The sequence below is a fragment of the Corvus moneduloides genome, chromosome 1 (assembly GCF_009650955.1).
Source record: "Corvus moneduloides isolate bCorMon1 chromosome 1, bCorMon1.pri, whole genome shotgun sequence".
NCBI classification, from domain to species: domain Eukaryota; kingdom Metazoa; phylum Chordata; class Aves; order Passeriformes; family Corvidae; genus Corvus; species Corvus moneduloides.
Window position 1 is genome coordinate 3127973 of NC_045476.1, and position 17583 is coordinate 3145555.

Consider the following 17583-nt stretch of genomic DNA (forward strand, 5'->3'; position numbering starts at 1 on the left):
AGATTCTGACATACCAGGTTACACGTTGTTGGCTGGATTTTTCACAGTAAAAATAGTGAAGTCTTGCCAGACTAGTTTATTATCTCTTTCCTAAAAGTCCAGAGAAAGAACTGATAGATGATAAATCCATGCAAATAATGTGGGCCTGATGTGCTGCTCTGTGTGCTGAAACAGCCACTGCAGGGTTGTGAATAAATGTTTGTGGTCCCCAGGCCTGTGAGATCCCATTTAATTCATGGACTCCTGGTGTGGTGCTCCTTGGCTCTCAGCACATGGGGTAACTATCCCTAAATAATCTGCTACTTCTTCAAAATAGCTACAAACTGCAATTGGAGATTGCTAAAAATCAGGGGGTTCTTTCTGTTTGGAATCACGTTAATTAATTTATAGCTGGATGGAAAATATAGATACTAATTCAAGACTTGGTCAGTTTTTCCATGAGATTAAATAGGACTTGTCACAAGGAGAAATGGCTTTAAATGGAATTTAAACTGAGAGGGCAGTGAGGCCCTGGCACAGGGTGCCCAGAGAAGCTGGGGCTGCCCCTGGATCCCTGGAAGTGTCCAAGGCCAGGCTGGATGGGGCTTGGAGCCACCTGGGATAGTGGAAGGTGTCCCTGCCCATGGCAGGGGTGGCACTGAATGATTTTAAGGCCCCTTCCAACCCAAACCATTTTATGCCTGTAACTGTGGCACATTACTGCTGTTTATGATACTCATTCACCAGATGGGGTGAGAACCTGCCTGAACTATGCTAATAGCTGTCTTAATTCCTTTAAGAATACAATCAATTGCACTTTATGCTTCCCCACCACCTGGGAGTCTCAGAACTTCTCACTCAGATAAAAATCTATTTAAATTGCATGACTGATCTTGCTTCTGTTCTATGCTTAATTTGGGAGAATTATTCAAGACTGACATAAGATTAACTGAAACTAGGCACGTTTCAAGAAAAAACTTCTGCCTCTGGCACTCCTCACACTAAAAAGTAACTAATGGTTATGATGACTATTGGGAGGAAGCATGAAAGTTTCTTAGAAAAAGAACCCAAAATAATAATAAAATTAAAATGATCATTAAAAGGGTGTCTTCTGTTCCTTTTTGAATTCCTACCTCAGCTGCTTAGGCATTTTGATGAATCTAGCCCCCAATATTTTCAGCCTTAAAGAGGAGTTTCTATCGAAAACATCAGCAAAAGAAAGATGGAGTTGTTGCTCTCCCAGTACCTGGTGGGTTTTTGGGGTCTTGGGCTGAGATGGGATCAGCAGCATGCAGGCAGCTCTGAGGGGAGCTAAAGCATGAGGAAGGGTTGAGTAGGCATGAGACTGGCAATGAATGACTGAACACACAAACTGATGAAATGGAAGTTTATAACCACGGAAGCACTTGGCCACTCCCGAAAATTCTTAGGAATTAGCGACATGTTCCAGGTTTTTGTCAGCCTAAAGGCATTGTTTCACACAATGAGAGAATTAGAGAGAATTTTGCTTATGGGAGTAAAGCGCTTGTAAAGCGTGGCAAATGATACAAATGATTGTTTGACTTATTTTAAGGCAAATCTTAGATTCTCCAGTGGCTACACTGCATTAATTAAGCCTCAGTTCCCCTGCAGTGCTCTCTTCTGCCACGGTCCTGTCATAGCTTCCAGCTAACTTCTCCAGTGGGAGAGTTTAATAATGAATGCACAGTGGTAGCAATATATGATTAATCTTTGAATTTAAGCCCACCCCCAGGGCTTTCAAAATCAAATACAGGCTTAAGTGCTTTGCAGAACCACCACCACCGTGTCTATGGAGTAGAAGCAGAGGCAGATTTGTCTAACAAAAATAGTCATTAAAAGGACCTGAACCTAAACATGTGCCAAACATATAAAAAAAGAAATCCTCCCCAAAGTCAGTAGCCAAGTTTTTGGGGTCTTTCATTTTCTTTTTTGATAGGGAAGTCCCAGCTGGCTAAAGGGTTATTCCAAAAAAATGGAGGACTGATATTAGAATGAGTCTCAATCCCTGCTGCAGATCCACGTGGTATTACCTTCAGAAACAGGCTGAAAGTCCTTCCTCAACCTCATTGTTCCTCATCTACTAAAGGGAAAGTGCTTAAAGATGTTCTGGAATAAAGATCTGGATGAGGAATTTGATGGAATGACGCTGTAATAGGTTGAAACAGCAAAATAGAACATGGAAAATGCTTAATATGAGCCACAGTCTAAATGTGAGATATTTCAATATGGTGACAGAACCAGATTGTGATCTACCGTTTTCCTTCCTCGCAAGCTCTCTTTTTACAGGGTATATCTGCACAAATATTGACGCTGTCTGGTGTATATCTGCACAGAATTATTAATTTCACTCCTTTTTATTGTTCCTGTGTGAACTTTTCTGCTGTCAAATCTGTTTGGATAAACAACACTCCACTCTGTAACACATACATCAATGCGAGATCGATTTATACACACCCAGTTATAAAAGTTGCAAAAAAAAAGAGAAAAAAATAATGGCAGCGAATGAAACAGAAAATATGATGTTTTCTCTTGGTTTTGGTGGCTAACTATACACATAGGAAAAACACCAGCAAAACCCAGTCACCATATTGATCCAAGATGATGAGGATGTTTGATAATTAACAATCCAGTTAAACCTTTGGAGCCCATGGCATGCTTTGCTTCATACGTGAGATGTGCAGCAGACACCAAACATGCACTTAAAAATTCAGGCTCAGAACGAGCTCTGCACATCTTGGGTGTTAGTTCCAATCTAAGACTCAGGGAGGACTTCCCAGCAGCACACCCATGGGAAGCCTTCATGCAAGCCCTAGGCAGACCATGCACAAGTTAACCTAGTCACTAACTCTCATCCTCAGCTTTATTTCTGAGATAAATCCACCTGAAGAATCATTTAAAGCATTATTTTTTGCTGAGGAAACACGGTTTAGAGTAAGATGCAAGGGCAGGGCTTTCAGTAAGTGGATGTCTGGCTACAGACATGAAAATCGATGTAGAAAATATTATTATTTAATGCAAATCTAAACTAGATGGGGGGGGGGAGGGGGGAAGAAAAATAGGCATCTGGAGGACATATTTTTTCCTGAAAATTGTCATTTAGATAGATGACATCATTATACTATGATTGCGGTCACTTAGGGTGAAACTAGTCACTGGATAATTGTATTGGCTACAAAATAAGCACCTCCTACTTTACCCCAACACCTTTTAGTTTTATTTAAGGTGCTCATGGTTTGTCTATTTTCATCAGGAATTTAGTACTAAATTAAATAGTCCTACCTATGTTTATGAGTACAAAAAACCACTCAAGCTCACCAAAAAATCGCAACATCAAATGTGTGTTGAGTTTAGGCCAACACCAAATGTGGTGGCACATATCCTACTTATTCCAGAGGATTATGTAATTTTGATAAGGAGAATGACTGCATGCACTCAAAATGATAAAGACGACCACCTCAACTGGCCAACCTCTGCCCTCTTATGAGGCGGAAACTAATAAAAAGGATTCCAGCTTAAAAAAATATATATAAATCACAAAGCTACAAACATCTAGAGGAAAATTTTAGGATTTGTGTGCATTTTAAAAAAATTTTAGGGGGGTGTGTGTGAAATGTTTAGCTTAAGTGGAATGCATTTAAATTTTCAAGAAACGTGGGCATAAGCAGCTCTAGGGGATCTTCCTAAATTATAATTCAGCCTAAAGTTAATTAAACCTTTTCACCAAATTTCATTGATTTCAGTGAACTTTGAACCATGTCCTGGAACTTATGAAGCACAGCAAACCATCCCATGAATATAACAACAATATTTCTACCTCGACAATATGTTAATTTTTAGATAACTGACCTGTAAAAACTCTAGATTTGGTTGGGGTTTGTTTTTAATCTTGTATTTATGCTTTTTTTATAGGTCTTTTAAAGAAAGGTGAAAGCTGGCACTAAAATGCACTTTCACGGCTGGTGGATTGAAAAATTCAAGTAAAAATCAACCAAAGTAATTTAATAGACCCTGCAACTCTTTTCAAAAATCAGCCAAATTCAGCTGAGGTGTCTTTTTTCACTTTGTGGTTTTTTTCCTATGTGTATATCAGTAATTTAAATTGATTACTGCTTTATTTGTACTTACAAGTAAATGCTGGATTCATTGCCCCCGATATCAGGTGACTGGAGTTTCTGCACAAGTATCACAATTATGCCAATAAAAAGCACAAAGTTTATCTAAGGGGGAAAAAAAAAAGGAAAAAATTGTGACTATGACATACTTTTACGAAGTATGAGAATGAGACATTCCCAGTGACTTGCTGGTTACATTCCCTTTTTCTTCTCCAAACACCAGTCTAAAAGTTTTATAAGGTCAGTAGTTATGGGGAAAGTCCCCAAAGGTTTTATCACCCCTTTTACAGGTAAAAATACCCCCTTGCTGCAGCTAAAATGAGGCAGAATTTCTGCAGTTTCAAGCACGAGAGAAACAAAAATGGAAATGTTTCAACATTTTTCATTATCAACCTGTGCAGAGTAAAAGGAGAGATCCCTGCACATAAAAATCACAAAATAAAGACCTCAGAGTAAAGGCATTTTTAACTCCTACTCTCTGAACCAAGGGACTTCTCAGTTTAGCAGTGTCCATTGGTTTTAAAAACCTGGAGAATGATAGAATTAGTTTATTTCAATGCTTGGGCTTGAGATTTGGCTGTCACCAGCTCCATAGCTTCTTAAAGCCTGAGCAGTGGAAATTTAAGTCGGTCCATTATAAAATCTTACACTCCTATAGGGAGACCAGGAACTAGATATGAGCATCTTTTCCAGGAATTTCTATCTGGTCACAGGACTACAAAGGGATGGAGAAGCCCAGTCATCCCTTGCTGGTTGCTTGGTTCTTTAATGCCTTCAATAGAAACCAGGTTTAACTGATTCCCCAAGTAGAAGGTGTCTGTAAAACATGGAAATTCACACATGGACAAAAGCCTTGGATCATTAAACCATCTCTGTTTTGGTGCTGAAATTGGCTGAATTATCTTTGATTTACCCGAAGATTGCTGGACTCTACAGAGCTGTCCAAAGACTTTAAAGGAGAAATACCAAACCTGATAAAACCTCCTGTTTTACTGGTTACCTGTGAGCTGGATGCCTGAATTCCCACAAAAGTCACTGAAAACCTGCCAAATTTTGTCCCTGGAGTGTGGAGAACAACTGAGGGTGCCCTGAACGAGACACATGTGGCAAGCCTGATGGACTTTCAGGCACCACTGACCATATTGTCCAGGGGCTCAATTTATTTTCCTAACTGCAGGAGAATAACAGCATTTTAAAATTCCCATATTACTTGGAGCAACAGAATTTCTCCTTCTCTTCAGATATTCAGAATCCATCTGGATACAGTCCTGAGGAATGTGTTCTTGGGGATCCTGCTTCAGCAGGGAGGTTGGACTAGATAACTTCCAGTGATCCTTTCCAATTTTATCCATTCTGTGAAGCCCAAACAGGGCACTTTAGAACCTCTCAGTCCTCCATGTGCAGGTATCTGATATAATTTGAGCCAAATGCAAGACTTCCATCACTTAAAGAGAGCTCAGACACCTTGCTGACAATTCAGCATCTTGCACTATGACCAAGTACTATTTTAAAGCTAATATTAGATAAATGTAGCTCTGAAATTAATCCCATTCAGCAGACAGAGTGCATTTTCCTTGCCACTGACATTTAATGTTTTTTTAGATGCCCCAGGCTGTCCCACTTGGCCTTCAGCTGACACCCCAACAGGCACAGAATTTCCATACATCCTAAGACAGGTCTGCCAGCTCCAGACCAATGTTCCACATGCTCTGGGGTCTTAATTACGGCATTTGTGTCTGTGTTTAAGCAACTGAACCACTCCTTTCCTACAGAGTCTTTGCTTGCAGGCAGTGCTCCATCATTTAATTCGCAATAGTTCTTCTCAATAATGGAATTCCTCAGCATTGTGGGTGGAAAACAGTGGAAATTTAGAGAATTTTCCCACCAGTCCAGCACAGGGATGCCGCACAGTTTGTAAAGTATTTGAAGAGGTTTAAATTGGTTATTTGTCCTCAGGAGAGTTGAGGAAGTATCTTCTCTGTCATATCTGAAATGGAGTGTTGGCCTTTGCATATTAAGTGTTTTCAACTTTTAATTGTTAATTGTTTAATTAGCGCTTATTCAAATTACTCATCAACCCAGTTAAGAGTTATTAAGTTCCAAAGTTATTCCCCTCATTAGTTGATTAAGTGTTTTACATAATTCCTCGTTAAAAACCCCTTGTTAATAAAGTTCCACAAGTTTGTTCCCCTCTTTAGTCCCTAAAAAGTGTAAAAACCCACAATGTCTTAATTCCTGTATGTGCCCAAGTTAATTACCCTGTTTTTAAGAGTTCTCTGAAATACTTATAGCCCAGTTTTAAACCTTTTACCAAGTGTTCTTAACCTGTGTAAGTTTTAAGTGAGTTTTGAGCTTTGCCAAAAAGGAGACCTTCAAACTGACAGGGAGCTATTTTTAGAACCTGGCCCACCGTGGCAACCTGGAATTTTAATGAGGGCTTCTCCCACCTTTGGAGCCGATGGCATTTTTCCCCTAAATAACAACGAGCCATTGGCAGACTGAGATGACCTCACCTCAAGACACCACCGATCATCCAGGACCATGGGGGCTGGACAGTGGGCGGTCATGGGCGGGACCCAGACTCTATAAAACTGCTGGACACCAGCTCAGAGGTGCCATTTTCACCTCAGAGGGGCTGCTGGTGACGCCTGACGCTGGGAGCACAGGCCTCTACCTCTTTCAAAAGGCAATTTAACCACTCTGACTTTGGGCTAGCTGAAGTCCCCCCAGCGTTGTAAGGTCTCTGCTTTGGGACTTTTGAGCCCATTCGGCCAACAAGGTCTCTAATCACTGCAGACCCGTTTTTCTTTTTGGCTTTATAATTCTTTTGTACTTGCATTTTTTTTGCTGATTTTTGTTTTAATAAATTGTTCTTACTTATATTAATTAAGAACCAAGAGTTGTGTCATTCCTCACATTCTCCAAGTGCTACTCACCATGATTGACCCGACCACGGGACCCTTGATCACCCACCACAAGGCAGTGTTGTCATTCATGTCCCAGCAGCTGCAGTTGTTAAGGAAAGATGGGATGGGGGAAGAGAAGGAAAGAAAACAAGACATAACAAAGAAATTAATGAGCTTAAAACTGTTTTTAAGGGGGTAGAGTGCGGGAGGTTGGTTTCGCAGCTAAATTATTTTATTGAAGTTTGAAGTGATAGTTCTTTACTTTGTCTTATTGCAGCTTTCTTTTACAGCCTTTCCACAATTTTCTGAAAGTAAAAGAAATACTTTTGTGGCAGTTTCAATGGAACTTCTTATTAAACAGCTTAAATATTTTGGAAAACCCATTTAAGTGTGTTTCTGTGTCTACAATTGTGAAGTTGCCTCTTTTAAAAAAAACCAAAACTTCAGGGATACTTTGAAGAGTAAGAGATGGTTATTCCAAAATTTGAAGTTTCACTTATTTTTCTAGGGTTAACAGAGACGAATGTGAGCTTCTGACCCTGACACAAGCATTCTTACACACCAGGATCCTGGTTGTATTCACATATAGGAATCATTTTCCAGTCATTGGGTTGGAAGTCCTATCCAGGATTCATCTGAGAAGGATCAAATACTGGCCAACAGTTGGGGTCAGCTAATTTGTTAAGCTGTTGCTGGTGAGTAGACATAAATAAAATGACATTTCTACCCCAGAATTTAAACCCTTCCTCTGGAATCACCAAAGGATTCTGCAGAAGTTTATTTCACGTAAGTGCACTTGGACATTCAAATATAGGACTCATGTACAAATAGGGTTTAATGTTAACATACATTTTTAGAGCTAGGAGGTCAATAATAACAAAAAGAATCTTATTTCCTAGCCTCTGACTACTCTTTATTATTGAGAAATGTCTTAATGACTCTTTTAAGTCATCAGGAATTTGTCAGCTAAAAATTTTCTTTCATTTGTCTCCACTTTCTTCCCCCTAGAAAATATTAAATCACAGAAATCTGTCTACTTTGTACCTGCAGTTCTGAGAAAGGAGTTTTTCCTTCCCACTGGGAAAAGAGCCAAAGTCCCAGCAGAGGCTGTCACGGTGCATTTGTCAAATGACAAAAAACAATTGGGAAGAACATACAGGAATAGAACAATGCTGGTCTCATGGGAGTTTAAGGCAACTTGTGTGTCATTTAAATGGTTGCGTGGTAGCATTTGGGGGAAAAGTGAAAATCTTTACACAAAACTATACACATGCGTAAAAGTGAGGAAGCAGAACTAAAATCCCATCATCAAAGTGCGTGTGAGAGAAATCCCAAACGGCTGAGTGATGGCTGGTTTAAAAATTTCAGTTAAATTTATATTTTCCATTGACCAATATTCATTATTTTCAGTCAAACAATATTCATTATTTTCACTTGAACAATTTATTTATTCATTTCAGAGGAAGAATGTTTATTTTACTGGATTCTCAAAACCAACACTAAGGATGTGTGTGGCACAGCTGGTGAGAATTGAGAAAATTTAGAGGTGGAGTGTCAAATTTACACAAAATGATGTATTTTTGCTTCTGTTTGCAAAGCATGGAAACCTGAAACCACCCAAAATCTATGGGACTGATGACTGAGATTTTCAATTGTAAATTAATATTTCCGAGTAACCTTACTTTGGATGCCCAACTTAAAATATTTGAAAGAAGATAAATGCTCAGAGGGTTTGCCTTACCCACAGTCTAGAAATCTGGGTTTTTTTCAGTGATCAACAATTGTACAGACCTAAAATCATCAACTATCTTTCAAATTCTTTGTATTTATCAATTAGGTGTTGTCTACTGAAAACATCCATTATTTTCGAGCTCAACCTCCTTATGAAGGACATTAAATTTGACCTGGAAGTTTTTGGTGAACTGAACAATGTTGGAAGAATCTGGGCAAATTCTCATATTAATTTAGCTGTACAAGTAGATACCGATGTGTGGCAATTTGTCTGTGTAGGAACGAGGAGCAACAGGGATAGGAATCTGCCTCCTCTGATTCCAGTCATCTGGATTGTAGACACCAATAGCCCAGTTAATTATCCCAAAATCTGGTTGGGACAAAGAGACACTTGGTGGTCGTTTTGGGGTTTTCTTCCCCATACTGAGGTATTTGAAATGTGTACTCTAGAGTGATACATCATCCCCTACAAATTCCTATTCTTAGACCTCTCTGCTTTTTTCTTCTCCTCTTCTTAGACCTTTTCCTTTGTTTAGACCACTCCTCTGTTGTTACATGTCCCCAGTAAGCTCAATTCCCAACCTCCTCCTTGTAGATGTCAACAATGAATCAGATTAAGCTCACGAGAGGTTTTTTTCCAGGATTTTTTTTGTCCAGTCCCTGTGACACCTACAGGATAAATGTGGGGCAAGGAACCACCATCTCCTCCTCAGATAAACAAGTGGGAATGCACAACAGAATGCTTGGAATTTTTTGTACTATGTAAACAAGCTCCCTAATTTCTGTCAAATGCTTCCCTACAGTGCAAGACTCTTCTCCAGGATGGATGAAGGGAAGGGATGCAGAGGGCTGGGGAAAGGATGTGATTTCCATTTGCAAAGGCCAGAGTCTGATCTCTGCTACATCTCTGGTGCACGTCTGGAATAACTCCTGTTAAATCAGGAGCAGAGCTCTGGATCAACAGTTGCATTTATCTCCTCAATCCTGTCACTGACAGTGATGGAAGTCAGAAGCTGAAGTCGAGGGAGCTCTGCCAGTTTTATAAGGGACAGGCAGGAGGGGACTTGGGCTCTGAGCCTGTATTCCAGTCCATGCCTTTGCCACTGTGGTTTTCCGGTTCAGTAATTTCCGCAATGTTTTCAGGCTCATGCTGGCTTCTCCCCCACTCCCAGAACAATGCTTGCTGACTTACAAAAAGTAACCACTGAGACTCTCAGCTAGAACCTGTCTGAATGTCTTGCATGCTAAATAGCTTCTCTAAATACAAGGAACCTTTTTGTTTGTTTTTTTATTTCTTCTTTTTCATTCTATGAGACATTCTCCTACCTGCAAAATGCAAGGGCTATTTGGACTTGTAAGAGAAATTAGTGCTTTCAGGACCAGTGTTGTAATCATAATAATAACACAACAGGGGTTTCTGGCTTGTTTTGCATGGAAATAAATGATTTAATTTGTCTTAATGTCAAAATAGAACATTGGGTCAAAGCACTGGCATGCCCACTGGAGGAAAGGCTTTATGTGCTTTCCAGAGAGAGTCTGGAAGAACAAGGATGAATAAAACCTGACAGAACAATGAGTTTTGTGGCAATTTTGGATCCAGGTATCTCCAGTATTAGGCAAAATTAAAGCATAAGCCTCAATGACTTGGAAATGGGATTTGGGTACGAAGTGCCTGCCCCTCAGTTCTGTGTTTTCAAAGAACCACTGACTGATTTTTGAAATTTTATTCAGTCTGCCTCATTTTTTCTAACATTTCACCAAGTTCAAACATAACTCCTGAAAAAAGCCTTGCCAAGTTTGTCTTTTCAGGGTGTAAATACACATCCATTCCTACATGCCACAGTTGCTGCTCTATCAGAGCAGATCCTGACTACCAAAATATGCAGGTGCATCTCTGGGAGCAGCTTTTCCTTCTGGTCCTTTAGAAAAGGGATACAGGATATTTGCAGCTTTTTTTCCTCGCCAAAAGAGACAATTTGGGAAGGACCTACCCTTTTGAATTCTTTCTGAAATAGTTTAACTTTTTTTTTCCACACAGAAGACAGAATGTGGATTTCTGTCTCACCCCTATTCATCTCCCCTGCAAGATTCATGGAAAACCCTCCTCAGTGGGAAGCTAAACTCCTAATTGCCACAGTAAGTCAAAGCTCAGCAATGCCTTGTGCAGATTTCCTTCACTGTATTAGATTTGTCTCCAATAATTTCTACAGCTGAGTTTATCACCTTCATCTTCCTCCACAATCAGTGGGAAAGAAGCAGAGAATTATGTGGGATTCAACTCACAGCTCCTATAAGATGAGACAAACCATATCCTGGGCTCCAGTAATTTAATGGAAAGGGGAATGGGGTCAGCTGCAGGTTTACAGGTTTGATGCCTGAATCTTCTTTTAGGAATTCCCCAGAGCAGGGGTGGCACAGACATCGAACTGTGGCTCTTTATGAACAGGAAAGTTTATTTACTTGAACACTGCACCTAAGCTATGTTTGTACACAAATCAATGCCAGAAATAGAAGGAGAAAATAGGACATGGCCTCAAGCTGTGCCAGGGGAGGTTCAGGCTAGACATCAGGAAGATTTTTTTCACTAAAAGGGTTGTTGAACATTGGAAGGGGCTGCCCAGGGAGGTTTGAGTCCCCATCTCTGGAGGTGTCCAAGGAACACCTGGATGTGGCACTCAGTGCTCTGGGCTGTGTGACGTGGTGGGGATGGGGCACAGCTTGGACTCGATGACCTTGGAGGTCTTTCCCAACCTAAATGATTCTTTCACTCTGTGATTCTGTGCTCTCCGATCATCACATTCCTGTGGCACCCTTGCCATGGTGCTGGACGCACCTGAAATCATTTCCCACACAGCAGCACCTACCCAGTGTCATCGAAGTGAAGCCTCAGCACTGCCCAGACAGTGACACAAATTGTTGGGGTACCTGCACAGGACAAAACAGTGACACCATTAACATTCCAGACACACTTGATATTCAGCAGTGAGCATTTGATGCAACCTCTCCACTGAGGAGGTTTTGCTTCCTAACAGCACTCGTGCATGAGATAATGCAAATTACTGAGTTAATTCAGAGCTCTAGAAATATCCATCTCAATCAGGGGTGGGATTGCAGAAGGAAAACTGATAACAGGAAAGAATGACACTGTTCTGGGTCATTACTGCTCAATGTTTTGCTACATCTTGCTGCATGAGGAGTCAAACAAAGTCTGGACGGAACAGAATCAGCCACATCCATGTCTAGAGCTACTGGAATCAGGCAAGAACTGCAGTGCCAGATGTTGAGCTGGAATGGCATTATTGGATTCTGTGTATTCTTCTGTGGTTTTGTTGTAAATGATTTACATATGTTGCATTTGTTCTGTTCCTGTGTAAATAACCAGTTTTGCTTTACTTATGTAACCAAAACAAATCCATAGAAAAGAAGTTTCCTTAGCTCACAGGAATATTTATTTTTTTTCATTAAAAAAATACCAAAACACAAGAACAGACTCCAAAAAGAGAATGTTGGAGTAAGGATTTAATTCCTATTTCAGACATTTCTTCACTTTCAAAAAATGCATGTAAAATACAAATTTAATTAAAACAGTAAGAATGCACTGAAAAACCTGGATTTATTTTCCTTTCTGAAAAAAACTAAAAGTGTGATTTTTCAGTGGAAATATTTTTATAAAATAATGCATTTATGCAAGACAAGTTGGATCTCCACTGTCTGGAAAATAAAATCTTTCACTAAGAAATTACTGACACCTGTTCAGGTGCCTCTGGAAAAATAAAGTGCTTAAAAGCAAACAAAACAAGGACCTTGATAACCCCATCTCCCAGCAGTGAACGAGACTGTGGTGAGTTGACAGGAACAATTATATTTCATACATTTTGCAAGGCTATGTTGATGTCACATTAATTAGTAACCCATTTGAACCCACTTAGACAAGTCTCAGTCTAATCATATTCCCACCATCAGAAATAAAAATATCCCTGTTAGACCTGGGTGACTGATGGAGTCCTCCCCCTTCAAACAACCACACAGAGAAAAAATTGAAGGGAAAATTATATAAAGACATAAAATGACAGGCTTTGGGGAGAAGAAATGCATATTTAATTTCAGTCGAAGTCTACTTTTCTCACAGGTGAACACCTAGAAAACACTGAGATCTTTGTGCCCTTAAAGGAGTTAAAATTAATTTTTAAATATCAAATTTTAATTTTAACTTTATCAAATTAACCTTGAAATATCAAATATTTGCCCAGAGAAGCTATGGGTGTCTCATCCCTGGAAGTGTTCAAGGCTGGGTTGGATGAGGTTTGGAGCAACCTGGGATAGTGGAAGGTGTCCATGGCAGGAGGATTGGAATGAGATGAGTTTTATGGTCTCTTCCAATCCAAACCATTCTATGAATCTGTGAAACATGGGTCTCATGTTTTATTTAGTTTGCACTGATTTCCTCTATATAAATTTTGATGCTTTGAATAGTGCTCCAAATCTGTAAAATGTGCAGGAAGGCAGAATTAAAACTGAATGTTTCATAAAAATACAGTTAAAAACCCCACGTTTCAGATCAGCTTGGAGTTTTGAACCATCTGCTGCATGAATATACAAATACTCACACTGCTTTTCTTTACATCAAAAGATTTATATCTCTTCATCACCTCCTTTTCAGCTTCCAAGGAACATTAGAAAACAGGCAAGCCCTGAAGGCTGAGATTTATTCTTGCTGACTTGTGCTGCCCTGAGTTATGAGCAGGCATTAGGAGAGAGCTCAGGAAGACAGCAGTCTATCCAGAGAATTCACCAGCATATTGCAGATTTAGGAAGGAAAAATTGCCTGGATCAACAGAGCCATATGCAGTTCTCATTAATCAAATGAGGACACTGACATCTCAGCACATTTGAAGAAACAGATAAACATCCAGATGCTGCAAAGTGCTGAGCTCTTGTTTCGTGCTGCTTCAGTGCAGCTCCCTCCCCACCTGAGCTGAGGGGCTGCTTTTGCCCTCCAGGGATTGAATCCAGAGTCTGGAAGTGCCTCTGTTGGCTTTGCAAAGTGCCAATTGCTCCCACCAGGTCAGGGAAGTGCGAGTGCAGCTGAAACACGCGGGAGCTGAGAAAATAATTGTGTTTAAAAGAACGAAACAAACCTCAAACCATCCACACCTGGAGAGTTACTAAAGGACATTAATAATACTGTTTTGAATCTGAAGTGGTTTGAGTGTTGTGCCCAGGTGTGGGACACCCAGCATAAGCTGGACATGGACCTGCTGCCATGAATCCAGAGGAGGCCATGAAGGTGCTCCGAGGGCTGGAGCCCCTTTACTGTGGAGAAAAGCTGGAAGAGCTGGGGGTGTTCACCTGGAGAAGAAAAGGCTCTGAGGAGACCTCAGAGACCCTTCCAGGGCCTAAAGGGGCTTCAGGAATGCTGGGGAGGGACTTAGGACAAGGGCTTGGAGTGAGAGGATCCAGGGAATGGCTTCCCAGTGCCAGAGGGCAGGGATGGATGGGATATGGGGAAGGAATTGCTCCCTGTGAGGGTGGGCACGCCCTGGCACAGGGTGCCCAGAGAAGCCGTGGCTGCCCCTGGATCCCTGTGGAAGTGTCCAAGGCCAGGTTGGACGGGGCTTGGAGCAGCCTGGGATAGTGGAAGATGTCCCTGACCATGGCAGGGGGTTGGAATTAGATGAATTTTAAAGGTCCTCTTCAACACAAACCATTCCATGATTCCATCAGGTCTATAAATTGAACAGCCAGATATTATTTACAGGACTCAACGCTAAATATTTTAAGGTTGCATTGCAGAATGAATCCATCTGGGTAGTTCATTCATTACAAGGACTGATTAAAAAAATATTAAAGTCTGTTAATATATGCTGGTTTTCAGTATTCTCACATTCAGAGAAATCTACACATATGAAAATTGTGCAAAATTAATTAAAGGGACTCAACTTTTGATCTATGTTCAGATTACAAAGATTTTACAATTTGCAATTTTCCATTGCTTTCCTTTCTAATGGTCAGATTTTCATGTATGTAACCCCCAATTTCTCCATGGAAACACACTTTTCTCTCAGCTATAATGTGATTATACAGCTGCAGATGGTACAAAAGGAACTTTGAACACTTTTTCCAACTGTTCCTTTTCCAGTAGCCTTTTCCAGTAACCATCCATTTCCAACAGCCTTTTTATGGCACAGATTATTTATGATGATTTGTTCACTTTTTTCTCTCTATACCTTCTTTATCTCTATACCTTCTCCCAACATTTTTTTCTTCTCCCTACTGTAGGGAGTCTTTACCAGGAGATAAAAATTTTGGTTTGTGTACAACTGCTTCAGGTGGGAAAAAACAAGACCATCTGTTGATTTCTTGAAGGTTCAGGCTACATAAGGATGTGTTTTCAAAGGAGAATAGTTTAAGGCATGGGGTTGGTGTGTAAACTTTACACATGAATATACAGGATCACTTCTAATTATTTCAGAAGTGTATATATGTATTAAAATGAAGTTTAACCTTCTCAGGGAACATTTTAAATTAATGTATTCTTCTGCATTCACCATCCGACTTCTGCACAAAAACATCAGCAAAGAAGTGCTTGAATTAACACAGGAATCAACTTATATCCAGAAGGCCAGAATGAAAAATAATTACAGTGGTTATCATCATTTAACTGGCTTTTCTGAAACAAATCTTGTTCCTTCCCACTGCAAGTTTTTATTTCCCATCCAGGTAGGATAAGCAGACGTGAATACTCTTTTGGATACATTTTCTATTTAGTCATTATCTGGGAGAAAGGCACAAATGAAGTCATAGAAAATGGACTGGACTCAGCCTTACAGATTTGATTAAGCTGAAGAAGTTGATATTAAGATCATATCTTGTAGAAGGCAATTTTCTGTTGTGGATTACACCTCTGCAAGAGATGCGATGTCCTCCAGATTTCAGTGCAACTCTAATCACACCAAAAATCACAACATAGTTTGGGCTGTGGTGGTACTTTTATACCAAGGCTAAAATTATAATTTGAAACTGCACGTGGAAATACCAGATGGTTTGTGGAGTCATCCTGCACCCTTGAGACACATTTGAGACAAGAAATGCCACATACCCCAGCCAATGATTGTGTACCAGTAGAAATATCTCCTCTCTGGGAAGAAGGTTTCTACCAGCAAAGTGAAGAGGTACAAGCCCTCGATGAACAGCCAGAAGTAGTTGGACATGACACAGTAGTGAAAAAACACCATCACTGCTTTGCATTCCACCTGCAGAGGAGCAAGAAGAACAAAGTTATTTCAATCTAACAGAAAAAAATGCTTTTAAGCTCTCCAAATCTCTCAGTAGAAAGAGCTGGGACTGGTATTATGGACTTTTAATAGTAAGTTTTAAAGAATGGGAAGAATGTGAGGTATCACTTAGGCAGCAAAGCCTGGATGGGGAAGAAGCCAATTTTACCTGTGGGAAGTGGTCAAGAAGCACCTGCAGAGCAGCTTGAGCATGTCCTGCATTGCTGAGAGCCCACAGCCCCAGAGAACACCAATTGCTGGACTTAAGCCTCCTTCCAGGGTTAAATGCAGGGAAGAAAATAATCCAGTTGTGTGCTGAGAAACTTAGGGAAGGATGTGAAATGGTAGGATGATTGTGGAAAGCCCTGAGAGCAGGATCTGAAAGGATGAACCCTCCTGTGTGCAGCTGGGAATTGCACTTCCTTGCCATCCATCATCAGTGTTGTCACTCAAGGACAGAAAATGGAAGTAAGTGTGAGAAAAAAGGAGGCTGAGTGATCAGCTGTAAAAAAATGATGGAAGCTTTCATTCATGGACGGGAGGGGGAAGGAGCAAACTAAAGAAAAATGAAAAATAGAAATAGAATTAAAATAAAACATTAAATTTTTTAAAAAAGGAACTGAGTTTGTTTAGCCTGGAGAAAAGGAGGCTCAGGGAGGACATTATCACTGTCTACAACTCCCTAACAGGAGGTGGTAACAAGGTCAGTCTCTTCTCCCAGGTAACAAACGATAGGACAAGAGGAAATTGTCTTAAATTGCATCAGGGGAGGTTGAGATCGGCTATTAGGTAAAATTTCTTCACAGAGGGGTTGTCAATCACTGGAACAGGCTCCAGGTCAGTGGTGGAGTTACCATGCATGGAGGTGTTTAAAAGATGTGCAAACGTGGCACTTGGGGACGTGCTTTAGTGGTGAATTTGGTGGTGCTTGGGAATGGTTGGACTCAATTTTAGAGGGTTTTTCCAACCTAAACGATTCTGTGATTCTGTGACAAAAGCCTAAGGTGGAAACCAAGCTCTACCCTGTGAGAGTGGGATACATTGGTCTTTCCAGTGCTGCACCCTGGTGCAATGGTGGATGCCATTAGTCCTACAAAAGCAGGAGTTTCCAACAAATCCCAGCAGAATTCGTGTATAAAATGGAAGCTCCTGCTGGAGGCAGTGATTGCTTCCCACTTAGACTTCATCCTCTGGGCCAAATCTACAACCAAGGTGTTTAAACCATCAGATCTCGAGTTTCTTCACGGAAGCTCTACCAGGGCTGAAGCTCTGGCCATAAAATGGCTGATTTTAACGTGTTTTATGCTTTAAGTATTTCCAAACAAAGAGGCAGATGCCACCATTGGAAGAGCAGCATGAACAAACTACAGACCTTACATGGCTTCAGCTTTCTCATGGAGAAGAATTAAGAGCAAAAACTAGTTTCAATGACAAAGAAAAGGCTGACTAGGAAACTACACAGCTGCACTTGCCTTGTGGAAGTGACTCACAGGGAATTTAGCTCATAACTGGATGGATAAAGGAGAGCTCAGTTTGTAATTCTGTCATAATTACACCCAG

At 40.5% G+C, this 17583-nt stretch overlaps 1 protein-coding gene across 9 annotated transcripts in view; it reads right to left on the bottom strand.

Annotated features, from left to right (window-relative positions):
* Positions 1-17583, bottom strand: part of ADCYAP1R1 (ADCYAP receptor type I) — a 138000-nt gene that overhangs the window by 17955 nt on the left and 102462 nt on the right. For all 9 annotated transcript variants that reach the window (XM_032093475.1, XM_032094046.1, XM_032093961.1 and 6 more), the window contains 4 exons: positions 15849-16002; positions 11614-11674; positions 7049-7118; positions 4126-4217 (listed from right to left, as the gene is read on the bottom strand). In XM_032093475.1, the coding sequence (XP_031949366.1) occupies positions 4126-4217; positions 7049-7118; positions 11614-11674; positions 15849-16002 (377 nt within the window). The remainder of the gene's footprint in view (positions 1-4125; positions 4218-7048; positions 7119-11613; positions 11675-15848; positions 16003-17583) is intronic.